Source organism: Xiphophorus maculatus, chromosome 14 (genome assembly GCF_002775205.1).
Source record: "Xiphophorus maculatus strain JP 163 A chromosome 14, X_maculatus-5.0-male, whole genome shotgun sequence".
In the NCBI taxonomy this organism is placed as follows: domain Eukaryota; kingdom Metazoa; phylum Chordata; class Actinopteri; order Cyprinodontiformes; family Poeciliidae; genus Xiphophorus; species Xiphophorus maculatus.
In genome coordinates, this window is record NC_036456.1 from 2,791,231 (window position 1) to 2,812,877 (window position 21,647).

Genomic DNA, 21,647 nt, shown 5'->3' on the forward strand with positions numbered 1-21,647 from the left:
CTCAGTCTCAGTACTCTCACTTAATGTTTGCTGCAGTCATCTTCAAAAACGTTGGAAAATGTTCGCAACATCAGTGAGTTTTCCTGTAGTTCCGTACTGAACGGAACTACAGATTTCTAGATTTATAAGACAGCTTCTCACCTCTTCAAGTGTCGCTGATTCTTCAGAGGTCTTCATCGTTGACGATGATGGCGGTTTCATTTTTGAAGGATTAAGAGTAGACTTCTTCCTCTAAATGCTTGTAAGAAAGGCAACGTCCACTGAAGATATTTAATGTCAGTCACAGCCAAAATGGCTGCTAGCTTAGCTGCAGTCAAGCCAAGCTCAATGATGGAAAGGTAAATTCAGACTTCAACTTGCACTTAGACATTGTAAATAGTTTTTTCCAAGTTATTTTAAGCCTATTACTTCTATTTTATCAAATAAAGACCATGAATACTGTATCTTCTAAGGGTATGTGTCAAACCAGGGTATGTATGAGTACCATTAAGGGACTTCAATTTGAGGTGAATGGAGAAAACATAGTCAAGATAAAGAGTTTGGGGGTTTACTGCCGATTTACTTCCCTTAATATACAAATATGAGTGATTGCAATCGCACATCTGCAATCTGATGACAATCACATTTTTTGACAAGTTGAAGCAGAACAAAAACATGTTGAACTCCAACAGAGGAAGCCCCGGGGCTGAAAGGTAAATCTCAACTGAAATGTGCGAACCTTTTTTTTTTGTTGTTGCTTTAAAGTTTTAAAGACCTGAGAAACTCCAAAACATTTTTCCCAGTATTGTAGTGTTTTAAAAAAAACTCCCATTCTAATTAATAGAGAATTTTGTAATAACCTACTGCTTAATGCAATTTTATAAAGTCCGATTAGACTGGGAACATGCCTTCACGTAACTTGTGACCCAACAAACAGCAGTGTGTACCAAAAGCAGTTATGTGCTGACCTTATATATGAATATGTACTTAGAGATTAAAGCTGTTCCCACAGTGGCTTAGCGCCTGTTTTTCCTGCTGACACCCTTTAGAAGTTAGTGGAAAGAAAGATAAACAGGGCAAAGCCTGAAGCAAACAAGGGCCACAGTGATGATCTAGTATTTATTTAAACTTTGACGTCCTCTGCATTGGTTCACATGTTCAAAGTAAAAAAATAATCAAAAAAAATAAAAAAATCCCTCGAGTAACTGGATGACGCCATGCACATTGAGGCTATTTTACCCTCCCATATTTGTCCTCTATGTCATACCGCCCTCCAAGGGAAAAACAAAAATCCAGATCAGGAAGCTCTTCTGAAACACAACGATATTTGGAATAAAAATAATAATTCATAGCTCAGTGAATTCTACAAGCCACCTGCAGTTCCCAGCTATGCACAGCAGGGAGAGCTTTTCCTCAACAAATCGACAGCGAGCCGTTCAACGGCTCTCGGCCTTTGAGGTGATTGGGATCAGTGCTTTGTTTGTCACAAACTGCTTAAACATTCGACCCAAAGATCTCGAACTCGGGGAAGCAGCCATATATGCAGCAGGAAAGCTGTGTAACATGGAGGAAAATAATACTTAAATTTCTACAAAGAAAAAGCAAAACACATTTTCATGTTCCCTTTGGCACACCCCTGAGGGAAGTAACAGAGCCCAACAACACTTACAACATATCGCGACCAAACGTTAAAACCAACAGTCCACAGATAATAAAAATAAAGGAAAATACATATTTGGTTCTGTCAGAGTATCAAACTGGTAAAGATAACGTCACATTCCTCTTGTAAAGGCATAATTCTGTTGCTGCCATTGGCAGGGAACTCTCCCAGAACAGCTTGTAGACAAAAATGTCCGTGTTTACATTCATTATTGAGTTTAGTATGCTGTAGCTCCACATGCGAGCAATAGGCAACTCCACGTGTAACAGACTTTATTGGAGCTTTTGCTTCTTTGTAATCTCATACTTAATTTTGTCCGATACCAGGAGTCGGCTGCCATGTTTCGTACCGACCGAGCGTCGATTCGTACCCACCAGGGGGACGTTGCCTGCTCCAAAACTGATGATTTGTAGAGTGTTTTCAGAATCTGCTCACAGCCTGTTGAAAGGAAACGTGGCTATGTGCTGTCAGTGAAGACTTTCTATACTGTGGTTTGATCGAATAGAAACATGTCACAGCTGGTTGATACAGCAGTCAGAACACCAGTCAGTGGCAGTGGGGCGGTAAAGTGAAGTCTTCTAAAAATAACATCTAATTGAATTAAATTATAAGTGCGAATTAAGAGTTTGTGTGACTTTATACTTTATAATTTAAAAACCAACAGAATTACAAAAGGAAGTCAACTAAATTTTGTTGGGTACAAATCTCGTGACAAGTTGGCAAAGGTGTGAACTGACTTGTGTTTCATGCGCCTTTATGCTTTCAATATATACAATGTCAATTTTCATTAAAAACATGTAGAAGTTGGGTGTACTGAACTTCTTTTCACAGTATCCGTGAGTGAAAAAGCATGACGTGGAGTTTTTAAATTTGCAAAGTTACGGGACACAACCGACCTTGCATGTGGAAACGTCTGAACTTTAAAAGGAAAAAACTTTTTGACTGTCACTTTAATAAGACACAGTCTAACGGACGTAAATCAGTCCGTATGTGCTGAAAATGAACATAGAGACATATTTTCTGGTCTTAATGCCTGAGATGAATGCAGACTGAGAAAGACTCGGAGACAATACAGAGGTATGCATGTTTCAGGTGTGGCCAGACACTCACACAACTTCTGGATCAGTTCCCAAACAGTTGTGCATCCGCGAATTTGTCACATGCACGGTTACTCTTCCACCAAACACCACCGGCTCAGCAATACGCCCTCGCTTTGCTGGTGTTGCAATCGACTCCTCTGATTTACATACTTTCCCACACAGTTGTTCTTTTTGATACTCCTCCCACATTTCCTGGTTTCCACTGGTATGGAATGCTTCAGGTGTATACGCACAAGGTCTCTCAGCTGTGTTCACCTGTCAGCTGAACCCACTTAAAACAACAAGGTATTGCAAAAGCTGACACAGCTGCAACGACTGGGAAATTAGTCATATGCTCTGTTTTCAATGCGACTGATCTCTAAACGTCCGTGCGGAGATCAGGAGTTGTTCTTCTTGAGTGAAGTCAGTTCCCACACTGAGCAGAAAGTAAAAGATGCTTTTTCTGGGTGACTTGTGTCCAAAAGCACAACTGCCCAGTTTTGGGGTTTCACCTAAGGTTCTGCTGCCACCGGCTAAACAATCTGGGCCTTGTGGACGTATGAAGTGTGGGGGTTATGATTGTGAGGCTGAGGGCTTATTCTGTTCTTTGAGAAATTCGAGCTGGAGGCAACGCTATCCTGATCGTCAGGATGCTCCTGACTGGCAGGGCCTCCCAGCCCTTCGTCGATCTCATCCTCATCGTACGCCACTTGTTGGTATGTGCAGCTTATGGGAGGGGGCTGGTAGTTCCTTATGGCGCTCCCTGAATGGGAACCTCCCTCTGTTGGGATGACGGCATTGCCGTTCATCTGTCTTATGATCTCCGTTGAGCGGACCACGGGATATGTCGGTTGCAGCAGAGGAGGAAGCAATCGAGGGTCCTGCTGCAATGGCAGAAAAGAGACGATCACTAGTCCCATTATCATCAGGCAAATATGCAAGGGGTTAGTAAGCTGGGTGAGAAGTTTTCCATAACTTGGTAGATGCAAGCTTAGACATGCCAGAGGCAGCATGAGACACTTACCAAGGACATGTTGCTGTTTCTCACATATTGCTCTACTCTAAGCCGGGTTTCGCTGTCCCGATCCATAGGCCGGTCCCTTCCCCTCCGGGAGTTATTGTAGATGGACGGTCTGCCTAAAGAGTCAAACGCGGGAGCCCCTCCTCCGCGCCCACCTGAGACAGTTGATCTGCTGTCACGGCAACGGGCCTGCTCCTGTTAAAGCAGAAAAACATGCAAACAGATGAACTTATCAGCTAAATAGATAGTAATGTTTCCTGGTCGTGTGATAAGGTTAGTTTGCTCAGAGCTATGAATATGCAAAGCTATATTTCTGTGCTAACCAAGATGTTTTACAATTATATTGCAAAACATCAGGGTCAGGGTACTGCAAATGCATTCATGCCTTTGAGCCTTTTCACGTTCAAGGGCTACACTGGATTGTTAAAGTTAGTAAAACAACAAGATTTATTTCAATCAAATGCATTAAAATAAATATTAAAAAGGAAGCAAAAACAAACAGGTTGGAGGAAGCAGCCTTCTAATTAACCGTCTGAAACACACAGAAGAGCCCACACCGAAAAATCCTAAAACATTATCCTTCTGCCATGACACAACATCTAAACAGCAGTGCTGCTATTCCTCCTTTCAGAGAGGATGCTAGCATGCTATGAAGCTAATGGGCGATATCATACTCTTGTTAGCATGATAGGAAGCTTATGGGTGACAGCATTTATTTGTTAACATGCTACGAAGCCAATGGGTCTGACATTGCCTTGGTTTTTTTTTCTCTTGAACCAAATCAAATCTAGCCATCAACCACCTTATACCTGTGGGTTAGTTAAAACATAGCGGTTTGCTTCATTAGCTAAACAAAGCCTCTTGTGTTTACTGAGCTGTATTTGTCAAGAAGTTTGTCTGCAGTTTGCAGTCCATGTACAACCTATGCTAAGCTTCTACATGATCGACTTTGGTAATGACGTTATCGTAAACAGTGTGTAGCTCTTTGGCAGGATAATCCACTGAAACAGGATTTTTCCTGCTGTCAGTGGATTATCATTCCAAAACATTAGGAGACAAAGTGAGTTTGCCATTTAAATTTCAAACTTTCCCATTCACTGATGGGTCTCTGCATCACCAGAGGCACAGAACTCAGAAACATTTTCAAAATCCAATCCTCCAGCACAGAGGGCAGGACTCTCCATTTTTCTGAGGTGTGTGGTCCATGCTAGTTTGCAACCGCTACATCTTACTTATTTATTACAGCCATACGAAGCGTCAACATCTGACCAAATTACACTGAGTGTAGGTTGAGTCGCACCAAACCAGTAGATGGAATAAATCCTACTTCCCATTTTGTTTTGTTTTTTTGTTTTTGTGACGTTTTAAAAGTTCGAACAAAATTGGTATCATAATTTTACTTACACACAACTACTGACTGGTGAGAAATTAGAGCTAAGCTATATCTTTGACATTTTTATAGTAACCAGTGACTTTTTGAATCTATTAGGCTTACATTATCATACTTCAAAATCAACAGCCAAATTACTTGTCTACAAGTAGTTTAGAGAGGAGTGAGGATGTAAAGCCAAAGAACCCAAACGTCCCCCAAAAACTCGCCGTCTGAAAGGTCTTTGGTTATTCATTGTGTTACTGTTGATGTTAAAGTCTGAGACGCACTACGTTCAGATCGGAAATGCCGAACTTCAGAACTTAGCCGCGCGGCATCTGGACAGTAAAGCCTCAGTCCCAGGCCCTGGCCTTGCATGCAGATTTACATTGATCTGTAGACTGACCCCGAGGGATGACAGGCTGTTCCTCAGGGTTCCCTCCACCCTCAGAGGGTGGTGTTCGTCAAGCTGCAGTGAAAAGAAATACAAGTTTACTTGTTAAAACGGGCGGGGAAGAAAACACAAAAATGACAACTAATAAGAGGACTGTTGAAAACGTAGTGATTTCAGCACATTAAAGACTAACTTCTAGTAACACGTCTCTGGCATCAGTGCTGACAGAGTTCACCCTCCTGAACGAAGCTTGTCTGGACAGAGTGCTTATTTCCTCTCTGGAAAGATATGAGATGGGAAAACAACCTTTAGCCCATGTTTTAATACTGCATCGCATATAGATAATGTATATAACTATATTCTAACTTTTTTCATCTTTCTTCACATTGACGCACACATCTGCTGTATGTTCTGTCAAAACTGCTTCATGGCTTTTAACTTGTTTTCATTCATGCATATTTCGTCAATTTGCCCTCTGGAAATGATCGTCTGAATCTGATTTGATCTAATCTTTATTAAAAAAAAAAACTTAAAAAAAAACAGTGTTATCTTGTACTTTTTCTGAGTCAGCTCCTTCTTCAGCTTCTTGTTCTTGCGTTGGTGGTGACAAGTGAGGATGAGCATGAGAATCAGCAGGCCGGCCGCCGCGCCTCCCGCAATGATGAATATCAACTTCTTGAGATCGATTGTGGTCTCTGCTGCGGAAGCAGAACGCTTAGATTAATGCCGTTCACACACTGATTCATCATGGATTCTCACAGTTTGCGTTAGAGTGAAAGGTCACTCGGTCAGCTACCTCCTAAAGTGATGGTCACAGTATTCTTATCTTCACCCTCTGAGTTCTTCACCAAGCACTGATAGGTGCCGGAGTCGTTGGTGTTAAGGGGTCGCTCAAAGACGAGTCTTCCATCGGGGTGAGGAACTGCACCGCTAGGAAGCTGCCCACCTAATCTGGAGGCAAAAGTTTTAAAAAATCAGCTGCGTCATGTAACTTTTATAAAGAATATGTTGTTGTTTTTTACATATTTGTTAAAACTGTCACCATGTTGTGACTGTTATGAGACCGATAAGCGTGATCTCCTCCTGCACCTGCTCCCTGAGCTGCTATTCACCTCTGAAGAAATACACCGCTCCCGGTCCAAAACAACCAATCAGAGCTAGGAGGAGGGGCTTAATCTCACTCAATCTCATGTATTTGCTGCTAAATGCGCTAATGGCAGAAGAACTTTTAACCATTCATCTGCCGTCGTCAGGAGCAACGCTAACTAGGCCGAGCATTTACAACAGGATCTGCCGACATGGAAAAACTGTAGCGGTAGCAGAGACCCAGGGGAGAGGGGCAGGGGGGGGTGAGCAGCGCCACACCAGATTGTGATTAACAGCCCTAAAACCCGCCTCTGATTGGTTGTTTCTAGTTAGCATTCAGAGAAGACAGAGGAGCTCGAGTTTTTTCACAGATTGTCTGTCTCATACGATGCTGTCACGACATGGTGAGAGTTACAACAAATATGTAAAACAAATGTTTTTAATAATATTATGTTCTGCAGCCTTAATTGCACTCTACAGATCAAAACAGGAAATATTGATGAGATAAAATCCCAGTTCCAACTCACTACCAGCCATGTTGTAAATGTTGAGCAGATGAGAGCAAAATTATTCAACAGTTTTTTCTGTGGATTGCTTTTTTTGTTTTGTTTTTTTAAATAATCACCATGATGAAACACAGTGGAGGTGGCATGTTATGGCAATGCTTTTCTTTACAAGGGTCCGGGAAGCTGATCAAAGGTGTTGGGAGGATGGATAAGAAAAGAACTTTATAGGTTTTTAAAGCCAGAAATGCTACATTGGGCCACACACTATATACTGTTAAAAAAAGAAACAAATACAAAACAACAAACGATTTCAGAAGGGCACTATTTTTGTCCAGAGGAAAAATGTCGGGTGCTGCAGCCCCACCTAGAGTCCATCTGAGCATGTGGCTGTTTGGCAACAAGCAAACAGGAAAGATCAGCACATAAAGATGAAAGATCAAGACGTTTGATTGTTCTAACTGACAGCTTCGCACCCAATCTTAACAGTATTCTTATTTTTTTAGAAGAGAGGGTGTGAGGCAAAATAGGCATTTGTTCAGCTAAGCACCCAGACCAGCTGGGTGACTCACGGGTTCAGCATCTGTGAAGGGCGTTGCCCCGCTGTAGTTGTTGTTTTGAATGCATTTCATTCACTTTACATAGATTAGAGTTTCATCATAACTTATCAACTTGCCATCTCTCAAAGCATACATATTCACATGCGTCCCCCACAAAGCTTGCTGGGCTAGAAAACACGCTTCAACTACCTGATAAGACTTCGGCAAGAAATGGTAAGACGATAGAAATATGCCAAATGAAAATACTTAAGGAATAGTTTAAAAATTTTGAAGTCAGATTCTGTTAAAAGGTAATAAGTGGTCAATATGGGTACATTAAAATATATTATCATTGGACACAGAACTCTGTTAACAGATTCTTCAGCCATGACATTTTGTGGTTGTACTGCTTGTCTTCTGGACATCTGTCCAATCAGCAGCTATCGGCTATTCACACCAACCAATGATTGAGGGGCAGGGCCATGAACATTCAGAGTCTAAATCATAGGAATGTAATGAGGCATAATATTAACGCTTTTGAATCCATAATATTAACAAAATGATTTAAATAACCAACCTAAATCTACCCTTAATAAACCAGACTGAGTTCAGTCAATCCGGGCCTGGGTCGGACTACATCAGAGCCAACACTAAGCTAGCAAAACAGCCCAAACTGGGTTGTTTTTAGCCCAGACGTTTCCAGTTAGCCGCCATTCCGCGAGGCTAACAAGTTAGCTTTCACACTGAGCTCATTTATTTCACAGCGCTCCGAGTCACGAGTCGGAAAGAGGAACTTGCTGTTTTTACATTTGCATCTAACACGTCGGAGTGATAGCATCACTCTCATAGCTTATCAGACATATCCACCAACTTCATTTCCTCTTCACCCCACCCCCTCCACTAATGACTAACTCCACCCCACTTCTCTGCTCCTGGTTCACCTCTCTCATGTCTGCTCATCCCTTTCCCTTTTTCCATTTGAACCCTCCTCCTGCCCTCTTCTACGTTCCGACTTCTTCATGTGAAACTGTCTCATCTGTCTGCTTTCTGCACAAGCCACAACATGACACTGTGACACAAGCTATTACTTCACCTGCTGCCACCGACTCCCAACTGGTTTGCCTGCCGCTGCGGCTGTTGTGTGAGTAAGAAGAGGCTGAATGTAACAACAGATTTTGGGTGCAGATTCACTTCCCAGTATGTCTGTGAGTGATCGGAATGCGTACGTTAAGCATTACTCACAAAAACACCTTTGCAATAGGTGTTTCCATGACTAACATAGCAATTAATAAGCATATCATCATCATCATCATCATCATCATCATCATTAAGTCTGCAGCAGCTCACAGAAACACCTAGCAGTCCTTATTGTACTTCTGAAGCGGATAAATCCATTCTTTCTGTATGTTTTGTCTTGCAGGCCCAGCTGTCAGCGCTCATTATTTAATAGGGGCTGTGACTCTTTCAGTTCGCAACACACATTTTTCTAGTTGCGCCACACCCTGAGAATATTTAATGCGCCAGGCGGTGGATCTGACAAACACTTCTCAAATGAAACCCAACGCTGGCTTTGGTTTTGGTTTTGGCCGATGGAGTTCACTGTGCGCACTGATCAGTGATCAGTATTAGGCCAGCACAAACTCTCACCGCTGGTTTTTAACAGTTCAAGAGGAAACGGCGAAGCTCGCTGAGCAGATCTCTTCCTGCTCTGGAGCGTCAGGGTACAGCGTGTTGCAGAAGTATTCACAACTCTAGTACCTTTTCAAACTTTCTCAGCTTAAAAGCACAAATTTAAATGTCTTACTTAGATTTTACATGGCAGACCAACAAGCAAAGAACCATTGCATAACTTTTCGCCTTTCCTTTTTTACTGCCAGACAGTTGCTATGATGCGTAACTGGGGCAACAAGGTGTTGTTGTACAGCTGGAAGCAGCTGATTAGCATCATTAAAGCTCAAATAATACTTGAATTACTCTTCCATCAATCATAAAGGGCAAGGTTCATCTTCCCAGCTCCATCGTCTCTCTGCTTCCCTTTCTAAACAAACCACCACATAGAGATGTAAAGAGGAGCAGCGAAAGCAAATGAAGTGCCAGTGGTGGACACTGCTATCTAAAAAGTTAGTTCCACTACCACTAAAGTGCTACATCGACACATTATTTAGCAGAAGCTAGCGCTGAGAAGCTAGCGCTGAAGCTAGTGGCAGAAAAACGAGTTGGTGTAGCCCTTCACCAACACGTTAGCAGAAGCTAATGTTTTAACGCTAAATTCAATTCAAATTATATCACCTCTTGAAAGACGACAACCTTCGAGCACCCATTTAATTTTGACATGTTCTATAATGCCCCTAGTTGTTGTATTTATGTTAATATCTTGTCTACTACTGTCCATGTTTTATTTTGTCCTCTTATGTTTCTTGTTGGAAATAAAGTTCTTGGGGTGTTGAGGGGAAGAATGTTCGTAGAGGAAATGAAGCTGCTACAGCTCAAAATAGGAGCACAAATTTAAATGTCTAGCTGCTTGAAAAATTCTCAAGTCGATAACAAAAACTTCAACACAGATGTTGAGCATTATTCAACTGAACAGATTGAACAGATTGGTAAGATTGAACAACCTATAGGAAAAATTCAACTGTACAGAGAACTAGGAGCAGATGAGGAACACCCCACGTCTAATGGGTATTTTACATCTCAAATGACTGGGTAGTATCTGTAAATATTACCTACATCCTGGGTACAACCTAATTGCAACCTCAACAAACATCCCAATTAAATTCACAACATAACAGGCCGAAAACTAATTTGCACTTTTGCTCTGCAAGAATTAACAGAAGCACCAGCGACCAGACACATCAGACGGTTAGTCATGCAGTTCCTAGACAACCAGAGGGGCAGGTGAGCGTTGTTGTACCTGGTCCAAGTGAGGGCTGGTTCAGGGCTTCCTGCATGTTTGCACGTCAGGGCAGCATTCTCCATACCGACAGACCATTTTTTACTGTAGCCAGACACTTCAGCGTTTGGAGGAACTGAAAGAAAGAGAAGCCATTTTCAGGCTCTAATCATTTAAGGCAAGATGAGAGTAAAGAGGGTTGTGCTTGCCTTTCTCTCTACTAGTGTTAGTGTAACCTGAAAATGACGTAAATAGCAACAACTGATTCTCTGAATGTATACTCACAGTGCACCACCAGTTGATTTTGGATCCTGCGCGGTTTGTCATATACTGGATGCTGAACCAGGCAGTCCAGTTTCTTTCCATTCATACTCCTCAGAGGGTGCAGAGAGAAGTGTGTGGAGACAACCCCCTTGTCAGAGATCTGTTTGACAGCATGACCGTTCAGTTCTGTGTCCCAGGAGAGCTCAGGAGGTGGGACGGCCACAGAGCGACAGGAGGCCACCACCTTGTAGGAATCGCCCTCCTTTACATAGACAGGATCCAAGGAGCTGATAGGAATGGCTGGGAGGAGGATTGTTATATGAGTTTATCAGAAAAAGGACAGCAAGAGCAGGTTCAAGACTATATATTGTAATTAATCTGTTCCACAAAAAAACAAAAACACTCAGACCCATAGATCTGACCTTATCTTTCTGTCCTACTTTTAGTTAGTTGACCATGTACAAATAAACTGGCTTGAATTGAACTGAATTCCATTTAACTTAATCTGATTGAATTAAATTCAATCAAATTGAACTGAATTGAATAAACATAAATTGAGTTGAACTGATTTCAGATCAATTTCACTTTATTGAACTGAATTGAATTGGGTTGCGTTGAATTGGATTAGGTTACACTGAACTGAACTAAATTGAATTCATCTGAACAAAATTAAACTGATTTGAAGCATGTTTAATTTCATTTCATTTAACTGTACTGAGTTGCATTGAGTTGAGTTGAAATAAACATAATTCATTTTAACTACATTGAACTGAACAAAGTTGAATTGAATTAAACTGAGATAAACTGAATTAAATTCAATCAGAACCGTTGCTGAGTTAACGGTTCAATTACTTTTCATGTTGTTTAAGGCTGGTTTGGATAGCTTTCTATTTTTATTATTATCATCACTTTTTATTCCAATGAGTTAAAACAAGTCAGGCTATCTTTGTTTTTGTTATGCCAATAGCAGCTATACAGCTTGTATGGCTACTATACAAGCTGTATAGTAGCTTTATGTATAGTATGTAGTAGCTTTCATTTAAGCTAAAGAGACTGAATGAAAGAAATAAAACAAACAAAGATCTACTTTCTTACACATACACAGATGAGCACTAATGTGTTCATCTGTGTAGAACCAGACATGGTTCTGATGCCCATGACTACAGACATTTTGGATGTATCTATAAAAACTCCATGGCAGCCTGATCTAGCTGGAGATCAAATTGCAGTAATATGCTATACTAATGAATGTGTAGCTAGGCAAAATTAAGGTAACGTTAATTTTGTCTCAAATTAAGGCAAAATAAACCTAAATTAACCTTTAGGCAGGGTGACTTCCTACACCATTGAAACACAAGATAAATATGCAACAGTGGGATTGAGCCAACCAGTATCACTTGAGTAGCCTAGTTAGATAGTGACATATAATAAAGAGAGCAATAGGACTATGCAGTTTCTCTTCTGAGACATACAAAAGATTTATGTACCTAAACCAAAGTGAACAATTAGGTTGCATTTGTTGTTCGTCACTTATATTGGGTTAGTTTTTATCCACATTACATCAGATTTATGAGAGATAACTCACTCTGCACGGTGAGATGCATCTCTTTGACAATGCTCCCAGATGGGTAAAGAGTGATCTGACAGAGGTAATCGCTTTCATCGGAGGGCTTTGTGCTGGTGATGACCAGAGTCGAATCCACTATGGGTTGATTGCTCTTAAAGCGCACGCGGTCTTTCCACTTCTCGGACACTGCACAGAGAGTGGCCAGTAAAAGAAGTCAGAGAGTTTAACAGACATTTAAGAAAGTGACTGAAAAAAGTCCAGTGTGTTCAAAACAGACCTCAACGGTCTGATGATACTTTTCACTTAAAGCATTTTGATAGTTAAAATTTTAAGGCAATAACAGCAAAAATCTTTTAGTCTACCTTATTTAAACATGGAGTCACAGTTGGGAGCCATCTTGTTTGCTTGACCAAGCAAACAAGAGAGCAAGATAAGTTATAGAAATAATATCAGTGTGAAGAGAGGGGAAGGAAATCAATGTCATCTGTGAAACTGTCAGTTAGCAGATAAAGTAGAGAGGAAAAGCAACATATATAATCACAGTACAATTCAACCTACCATACTGGCCATCGGTCCTGTCTACAGTAATGATCTGCTCCTTGTTCACATCAGAGATTATCTTATACCAGGTGACCTGCACCACCTTCTCTTCGTTCAGCTCGTACGGGCAGGGCAGGACGGTCTCTTTCTCCTCCAAAGTCGTAAAGGAAACCTTTGATGGAGCGTCCTCAGACTGTCCCTGTACCCCCATCACTGAAAAAACACAAGGATTGGGAAAAGATTAAGATAGTCAATGTTGTGCCACACAAGAGGACACAGACCCCCTTCAGCTTATCCAGGTTTTTTGTCATGTTACAAATAAAAACTCCCATCTATCATAGTGTGATCATTTGTGAGAGACAAAGAAGTGCATAATTATGAAGAGGAAGGATGCATTGTTTTTGCAAATAAAAAACTGAAAAGTGAAGCACATTGCTTGTATCCAGCCCTCTCTACTCTGAGTATCCTAAATAAAATCTGCTTCTTCATAATTAGGGAATCTTTCCATCTTCCTGGATGGAGTTTCCATGTTTTCCCCATGGATGCGTGGGTTCTCTCCAGGTAATCTGGGGTATTCCCACAGTCCAAAATCATGACTGTTAATTGGTCTCAAATTATCCTTAAGCATGAATGCTTATCCACGTTGTGAGGGGCCAGTCGAGGTGGCTCGGGCACCTGGTTAGGATGCCTCAATGGTGAGGTGTTCCTGGCATATCCCACCTAGAGGAGACCCAGAGGAAGACCCAGAACGCGCTGAAGTCTTATGCTTCTTGGCTGACCTTGGGACACCTTGGGATTCCCCCAGAGGAACTGGCCTGAGTGGCAGAGGAGAGGGAAGTCTGGGTCTCCCTACTTAGGCTCCTGCCCCTGCAACCTGACCCAGGACAAGCGGGAAAAAAGCATGAAAGGTGGAGTACATCCTGTCAATCTGTGCAGGATGTACTCCACCTCAAGGTGCCTCAACCTCCCAACGGCCCTTCAAGGGCAAGTGGGTATAGTCGGTGGATGCATGGATAGATGAAATCCACCTATGTATATAGGCCTGGCTGTGGACCCATACACAGGTCAGTATAAATCTAGCTGGTCTGTAAAGGCCCACATAAACTAGATCGGACAAGGAGAGTATTACTCAGAGAAGCAGCCAAGAGGACTATGGTACTTCTGGAAGTGGTGGTAGTCTTATGTTGGGTTGAAACTCGTCAGACTTAATAGGAGTCTGATGAGTGCTGTATGTACTCTTAATACACTAAACAATGAACCTAAAAACAACCAGCGGTACAATGAAATTGATGTAGATCAATGGGCCAGTATAAATTCAACTGTGAATCTGCAGCAAAACATCACTTAACTTCTAATCTTGAGCTATTTTACAAAGAAGAATGGGCAGACAATTCAGTATCTAGATGTCCAAAATTGAAGATATATTTCAATAGGCTTGCAGCTCTAATTGCACAAATGGCAAAATGTTCAATTTTCCCCAAAGACTTTGTGCTGCCCGTTGCTTTTTATTCCATTGACCCGACAGGTAAAGGTCAGCTCTGGTCAGGCATGCAGCAAACTGTGTTTAACCTTGGCGCTGAGTTTAGGAATCATGACCCTTTACCAAAACCACAGTTCCTTCTTCTTCACAAGTATATACTGCTAGTGATAACCTGCCATGAAATCCCAATCAAATACAACAAAGGCTGTCGATACTGTTTCAAGGCCTTGTAGAATCACATAGATGATCTCAAAGTTCCTCCAATAGACTAAGGTTGATGTGTATGAGTTCAGGACTTCCTGATTTTGGTGTCAAGAATGATCAGAATCTGTTGGTAGAACCTACTAGAAAATGAAAAAGAAAATGCTTTCATTTCATTTAAGTCTTCCTTATTCTCTCGAACGTAGCAGGTTATATTAAAGCAGGTTTTGCCTTTGTTTTAAATTGAAATTGTAAGCTTTTGACCTTGAGCCAACTTCTTCATCAGGTTTGCCTTTAGACGCAGTTCTCCATCTCACTGGATGATCATAAAAATTGCCAAAATGGTCAAAGACATTCTCTTGGTGGACGTTTTGATCCCTCATAGGATTCATAGGATTGAGAGGAAGCTCACTCCATCACGGTGCTTCCATGTTGGCACAGAACTTACACCTAATCAAATGACTCGACGTACACCAATTGCAGTTTTCTGGTCAATCAGGCCTATTCCAATTTTGGTTGATTTAGATTTTCTTTTTTGTCTAAACATTTGCTAAATTGACAACAGTTGAGTGACTATTGTTAACCTCATATGTGCAGACATGACCTGGTGGGCGGGGTCTCTCTGTCATGACAGAGTAAAAGTGGCTGATTTTCAGACCTTGGTGGAGGTGGACGAGGTTGTGGATAAGATCAGTTTTTAGCATAAGTTTTGGCCGATTTCCCAAAATTACGGAACTCAGGACTGATTTTTCAGTGGACTCTGACAAACGACGGTTCAATAGCAGGACTCTGCAGATCTTAGACGTGCTTAGGAAGCAGTTGGACCATTTCAATCGACTGTTGGTTGGTAACCAGCTCTGTTTCCAGCCATCAACATCTGCAACAATTGTATGCAGATGTTCTCTGCATACAATTGTTTCGTCGTGTACAGAACATTTATGCAGAAGTATAAAACAGTTCACCAGTGGCTCTTTGGACCCTCAGTGGTTTCAAGTGACCTTCAGTAAAACATCACAAAGTACCACCAGGTTTTGTGAAAATAGTTATAAAATCTAATTGCAGTTATTAGCAGTTTTCTGTTTTTCTGAAATAATTTCCTTCAATTTCCACAACCAAACGACACTAAAAGTACTAGTAGACTATTTTTTTATTTACTTATTTACTTTTTTGCAGTTTGTCTGGGCGTTGTGTGGCTCAGTGGGTAGAGTGCACACCATATGTAGAGACTATAACCCTCAATACGGTTGTCCTAGGTTCGATTCCTGGTCTCAAGCCAATTGCTACATGTGTTGCCTTCCTCTCTCCTCCCTATTTAATGAAAAAGATCAACCTCCACCTCCATTTAATTTTTTTCCAGCAAAGGCGTTTTACACACATCTGCGGTTATATTTCAACTGAACCACCAGCGCTAGCACAGCTAAACCTGAAAGTTCTTTCACCTCATAGACAAACAGGCCTGCTACGTTTTATGATTTTCTTGATTTTCAGATCTATAAAAAGAAATAAATGATGCCTCCTTAAAATGAAACATCTTCTTTAGCAGATGCGCATCTAAAAATAATAAATTGTCTATTGTTAGAAGGAGATTAAACAACATTAAATGAGTTTCATTAAATGAAGCAACAATGTCTCTAACCCTTAAGTAAAATCCCATGCAAACAATTGCCTCAGCGGGTTATGTTCCTCTGTTTCTGACGTCAGTTAGTCCATTTTTTATGTGATGTTTCTAAGATCAACAATACAGATGAAACACCACCAGGCTTTGCAAGTGAAATGAACAACTGAGGAAAGAAAAAGAAAGGAGAATGAAAACAGGATGTCTACCAAGCATGCTGAGTACCAGCAAAGATATGTCACTTAACTAGTTGCTCAGGATGGGTTTTCATAGCAAACTCTCTGAGGTTACCAGAGCATCTGGACAACACAGTCACAGTGGCCTCTGAGCAAAGTTTACACACAATGGCCTTGTGTATTAGATGACACACAACACACACACACAGACACACACACACAGAGTCAGAGCTATGATGTTGAACTCTGCAACCTGAATTTAATAGTTAAGGTGCACCTGCCTGTTTGCACCTGTCAGCAGGTTGTTGTTTTTTTTCCTGGCGGATTTGCAGACATTCGCCTGATACAGACAAAGCTCATTGTTTGCTTGGTGACATCTGTAATTCCTGAGGTGATGTTGACAACCTGCTCACTCATTCTGTGCCTCTGATAAGGCACGTGGCAAAACAAAAAGACAAAAGCAACACACATGCCTTTATAATTATGTTATTTATTTCAACACGATAGACTGGTGAGTGGATCAGAGCTGAATTACAAACTTGCTCTTTGTATTTTTAGACTACCTACTTCTATCTCTAGTTTCACTTCTGTATGACAACACCAACATTTTCCCCTCCTCCAATGTAGAAATGCACACACTTCTTCATGAAACCACCTGAAAGTCCAGACCCATCGCTGAAGGTCAGAATCTGATCCTGACGTTGGTTCAACAGCCAGTGTGCAGCTGAAGGCCGTTGGCGCCAACCCTGAGGCAAACACAACTGCTAAATTGCTTTCCACAATCCAGACCATGAGGAAGAGAGCTGTACTAGGAGCAACTCAGCGTGAAGGTTCAGACTGAACCTTGACAGGTAATAATTAGGAGAAAGCTAATACAACTTGTTCAACCTTGGCGGGGTGAAGTGGCTAAGTGTGTTCTCTCTATAATGCAGAGAACTTTAAGCAGGAGGAAAGACAACAGAGTAAGTCTGTTTTTTTTTGGCTAGATTAGATTATTTCATGCCTGTTGTTTTACCTGCAGGTTAGCTAAGGCCCAGCACATTGCTGTTTGTATCACAGCATATCAACCTCTGTAATGTAGCCTGATATGCTAGCAGTGGTAGCTAGCAGTGTTGCTCATTTTAAACCCCGCAGCTCCTAACTTTGTCCTATAAAACAACCTGACAGCCACCACTAATCGGGCGCCAACAATAAGCTAACATCCACATTTTTCCTGGTGTTGGTGTAGGAGTGTTTCTGGGCACAGCTGCGGTAAAGTAGCTAGCCTTGGTAGCTAAACTGTGTGTAGGGTGTGGTCATTTTTTCCACCAGAAACACATAGTTTGGATTTTGAAAAGGATTAGCATCAATGCTAAGAGCATTTTCTCCATTCATCTCTCCAAACGTCACTTTCTTAGCTGTTTATTTTAATCTCATCTTATTTCATTTTATTATCTTTTGTCATTTTTTTTGGTCTTTTGTAGACCTTTGAGATTTCAAAATAAAAAAGGCATCATAAATAAAACATACTATTATTTTATTTTTTTTATTTCTGACTGCAGTCAATTCAGTTATTATGCCAAAATAGCATTAATGTTGTCATAACTCGTTTCTTCAGAGTTGTTGTGCATGATGATGCTTTGGGAAGGAGCAATCTCCTGTAGCAGTCAGTCTCACAATGATTCTGTAGAGGCCTCTGACTGAAGGCTGTTAATGGGACAGTCTCATGACTGTCAGCTAACAGCCCAATGTCTGGATCAGAGAAAACATATTCCACAGTAACATGTCCTGGATGACTCCATCAGTTGTTAGCAAGAACTGCTAATCCACCTCATTTGCTTTTGCCACTTTTTAAGTATGTATGGAAATTAGGTTAGAAAGCCGGGCAGAGAGACGTTAGAGTCGGGGCTATGAGATGGCTTGAACTTCCTCCTTCTCTCTCTGCATCCATAAAGCCTCCTCCTCAACTCCTCTGGGGTCGTAGTTCAGGTGTCAGTTTGAGCTTTTTTGAAATGCTAATCAGCTCCTCCTAGCTGTAAAAACAATGTCTTGTCGGCATTGTTGCACATCATGGCAGAAAGTAAAATAATAACAGCAAAAGTCCTGCCAGCTGCACAGAATCCAAAACCAGAGGGATTAAAAAAAGCAATGGTTTAACCAAAGAAAGGTTTTTTTCAAGACAAAAGTCTTGGGGGAAAAAAAAAAAAATCAGAAATTACGCAACAGAGCCACCATTCTAAAAAAACTTACAACAGAAAACTGTTGCCAAAAAAAATAGTTTTTTGGCAACACAATATGGTTGATTAAAATCATGTGAAATATCACATTGATATCCAGGTAAATGCTGCTTTTGCCTCCATAATATTGCAACCACAATATTATGGAGGCAATATTTACAATGAGCCAAGAATCCAATCCCATTGATCAGTGTAATTAAGGCTGGGACTGGGCTGGACGTCTGCTGCAAGGTAAGTAGAGGGTGGAGCCCGACTTCCTCCAACAGATGATCCACCTTGTAAACAATAACACACGTCAGAACGTTTTAGATCTGTAGCAATAAAGTTAATAAAGCAGCTAAATAGACTGATATACAAAATCAGAGGCCATTTCTGAGGTCATCAAGGTGAAGCACTAATTATATTATTAAAGGTGTAAAAGTTGACATTATTCATGTAGGAATGTTTGTCCTCCATTCACATGCACAAATCATCAAGACATATGAATAAGGTGATCGTTGTAGTAGTGAAAAAAAAATCCTTTTAAAACGCTGATACTCATCCAAATACAGACATATTTTAGGTATGTTTTCACTCTAGTGGTTTTGTTCATTTTTATTAACAATGACTTTTGAAAACTCAAACACCAATCAAATGAGTGCTGCAGTTTTATCAACACAGAGTAGCAGGCATAGAGAGAACTACTGTAGGGACACATCAGTGCAACACCATTAGGGACAATATTTTAATCATTCATAGTCCTGATGTAACTGATCTAGCGACTGCTGAGTGCCTGCAGAGTGGATGGTTTGAGGAGAACCAACGATTATGATGTTATTATACACAAAGCTGCTCCTAGCATGCTGGGACGATGACAGAAAACACTTTGACAGGTTGGTTTGTAAAGTGGATGACAATACCTGCTTTTTGATTCAAAAATATTTTTATTCATGGCCTCAAACTTGTTGATCCTCATCAACTGTCCTGGAAGTGTTTCTTTCACCAGTGGTGGGCAGACTTTGGCTAATGTGCTAACAGCTGAGCTAATTTTTCAGTTAGGTTTAAGTTAGCTGTTTGGCTAACTTTAAAAAACATTTAGCAAACCTAGCTTCCCCTCAATGAATTAAGCACCATATCACTTTTCTGTTTTGTTATCTTTCTGTTGAATAAATGTTGACATTCAAGTTCTTGTCATTGACTGTTAAGAAATCTTTTAGTAGTTACATGTTTATGTTTATGCTCATGCGTGCTTTCTGACTAAATCAATCAATCAGTCAATTAGGCAAAATCAGTAGTAACGTTAGCAACACTCTCTAACCATAAATCTGGAACCATGAGTGAAAGATGTGTTCCAATCACTTCCTGAAACGTAATCGACCCTATTGAGGTCGATAGACAATGTTGTAACACATGTTGTGCTATTAATACACAATAATTATCAACGTGGCTGAAAATAAAACTTGAACTTATGCTAAATACCATGTTGGTGTGATGCTTCAACATTAGCAAAACTAATGTAATTGGTAAATGCTTTACGGTTAGTGCAAATAACGTTTTAGCTAGCAGAGCCCACCGCTGATTTCTACCACAGAAGACGTTAGCTTTCAGTGCTTGCTTCATCAAAGATAACTTTGGGTTAACAGGATTAACAGGATTATCATTAGCCTTTCAAGAAGTGGCAAGAGAACAGCCATTGTTAAGAAGGACATAAAAAGTCCTGCCCACAGAATCCCATGAGTCTCATCAGACATGCGGCAACATAAGGAACAGTTAAAGCCATAACGTTGAAACGTTTACCTAAGATACAAGAGGCAGAAAACTGCTGTTGGTCTATCACATCACTATCCAAACAAAACACAATAAAGTTTGTGGTTCCAGATGCGAATTAGCTTTAATTAAGTCTTGTGCAACAGTTGGTCCTAACACTGTGTGTGGGACAATGTAATGAGTTGGGAAGGATGTGATTCATGTGTTTACCATCAGAGCTGGTGAGTGTATTGAGAGACTAAGGTGTGTGTGTGTGTGTGTGTGTGGTTTGAATGTCTGTGACCCCGGATGAGGTCTGGGCCTTACTGTGGAATTTGCCTGCACTGCATTACTGGAATAACCCTCAGCCTGTCCTGGCTTCATGGATGGAAGACAGATCTTTTTTTCCCATAGGTGTCACAATCATATCTATCACCACAAGGATTGTTGTTGACTTCATTAGGTTTCCAAACAACCGCCTGTTGACAGATCATGGCGTGCCAAGACGTTTCACACCGTAGAAATAGAGTGGGCCGCTGGGGGGGGGTGTAACGACCTTTTGACCTGTGGCATTTTAAGGCTTAGCGCATACAAAGAAGAAGGGTTCATGCAGTTCCTAAGCTTCGGTAGGCAGATTGGTCAACAACAACCTGTTTTTCCTGATCTCTCAGTGATCACTACCAGTGTTTTCCACAATGCCTGCTCTGACGGGCATCAAACCAAACCTCTACGCTAGAAATCCAGACTCTGCATATCACATCGGCTGAAAACGACCTGACTCTGTAGTCAACACAAACGTTTGCGACTTTATGAGGAGCCTTCAAAGCACTTTCATACCATCCAGGCTTAGTTTATCATTATTCAGTCACATCCCTGTGTTGTAAAAAAAAAAAAATTAAAAAATCATCTTACCGAAGATCTGGAGCCCAAGGAGACCCAATGAGAATCTGTAGAGCAGAGATGTCATCCTCCTTTGGCGTTACTGATAACTGTGCACAAGCCGGGACTCCGTCAGCACAGCTGTGTAGCTCATCGGTCCACGTATAGGATCCGAAATTAGTGGGCAGCCGTCATGCCTCCCGGTGAGTGATCATCCTCAAGAACGGTCTACTCTGGGAAGATCCTGGTCCTGGTCCAAATAGCCGTGGTCCTTGGGGTAGAGTGTGGTAGGGATTCTGTCCAGGAGTGACGTTAAGCCATCAGGTCGGTCGTGTGGTGAAAGAAGGTGCTGCCTTTGCCCGATCGGATACACCTGTTTGCGCTCTGCCTCTCCCTCCCTCCCTCCTTCTCTCTGCTTCTCACACACACACACTGAAAAACTCGCTTTTCTGGTTCAGTGAAGG

The 21,647-nt window shown here is 41.2% G+C and overlaps 1 protein-coding gene across 3 annotated transcripts; it reads right to left on the minus strand.

The window, feature by feature from the left end:
- Window positions 1-1,079: 1,079 nt before the first annotated feature.
- On the minus strand, window positions 1,080-21,568 carry LOC106699654 (nectin-4-like). Of its 3 annotated transcripts, none has more exons than XM_014469141.2 (11): window positions 21,217-21,568; window positions 12,910-13,104; window positions 12,370-12,537; window positions 10,806-11,084; window positions 10,542-10,656; window positions 6,299-6,453; window positions 6,059-6,197; window positions 5,696-5,780; window positions 5,497-5,577; window positions 3,743-3,934; window positions 1,080-3,602 (listed from the first exon to the last, which is right to left on the minus strand). In XM_014469141.2, the coding sequence occupies exons 1-11, from the start codon at window positions 21,269-21,271 to the stop codon at window positions 3,252-3,254; spliced, it is 1,815 nt and encodes a 604-aa protein (XP_014324627.1). In that variant the 5' UTR covers window positions 21,272-21,568; the 3' UTR covers window positions 1,080-3,251. The 3 variants fall into 3 exon arrangements, with proteins under 3 accessions (XP_014324627.1, XP_023202893.1, XP_023202891.1); XM_023347125.1 differs by having other exon boundaries at window positions 5,515-5,577; window positions 6,059-6,200; window positions 21,217-21,567; XM_023347123.1 differs by having other exon boundaries at window positions 6,059-6,200; window positions 21,217-21,567.
- Between the last annotated feature and the right edge of the window lie 79 nt (window positions 21,569-21,647).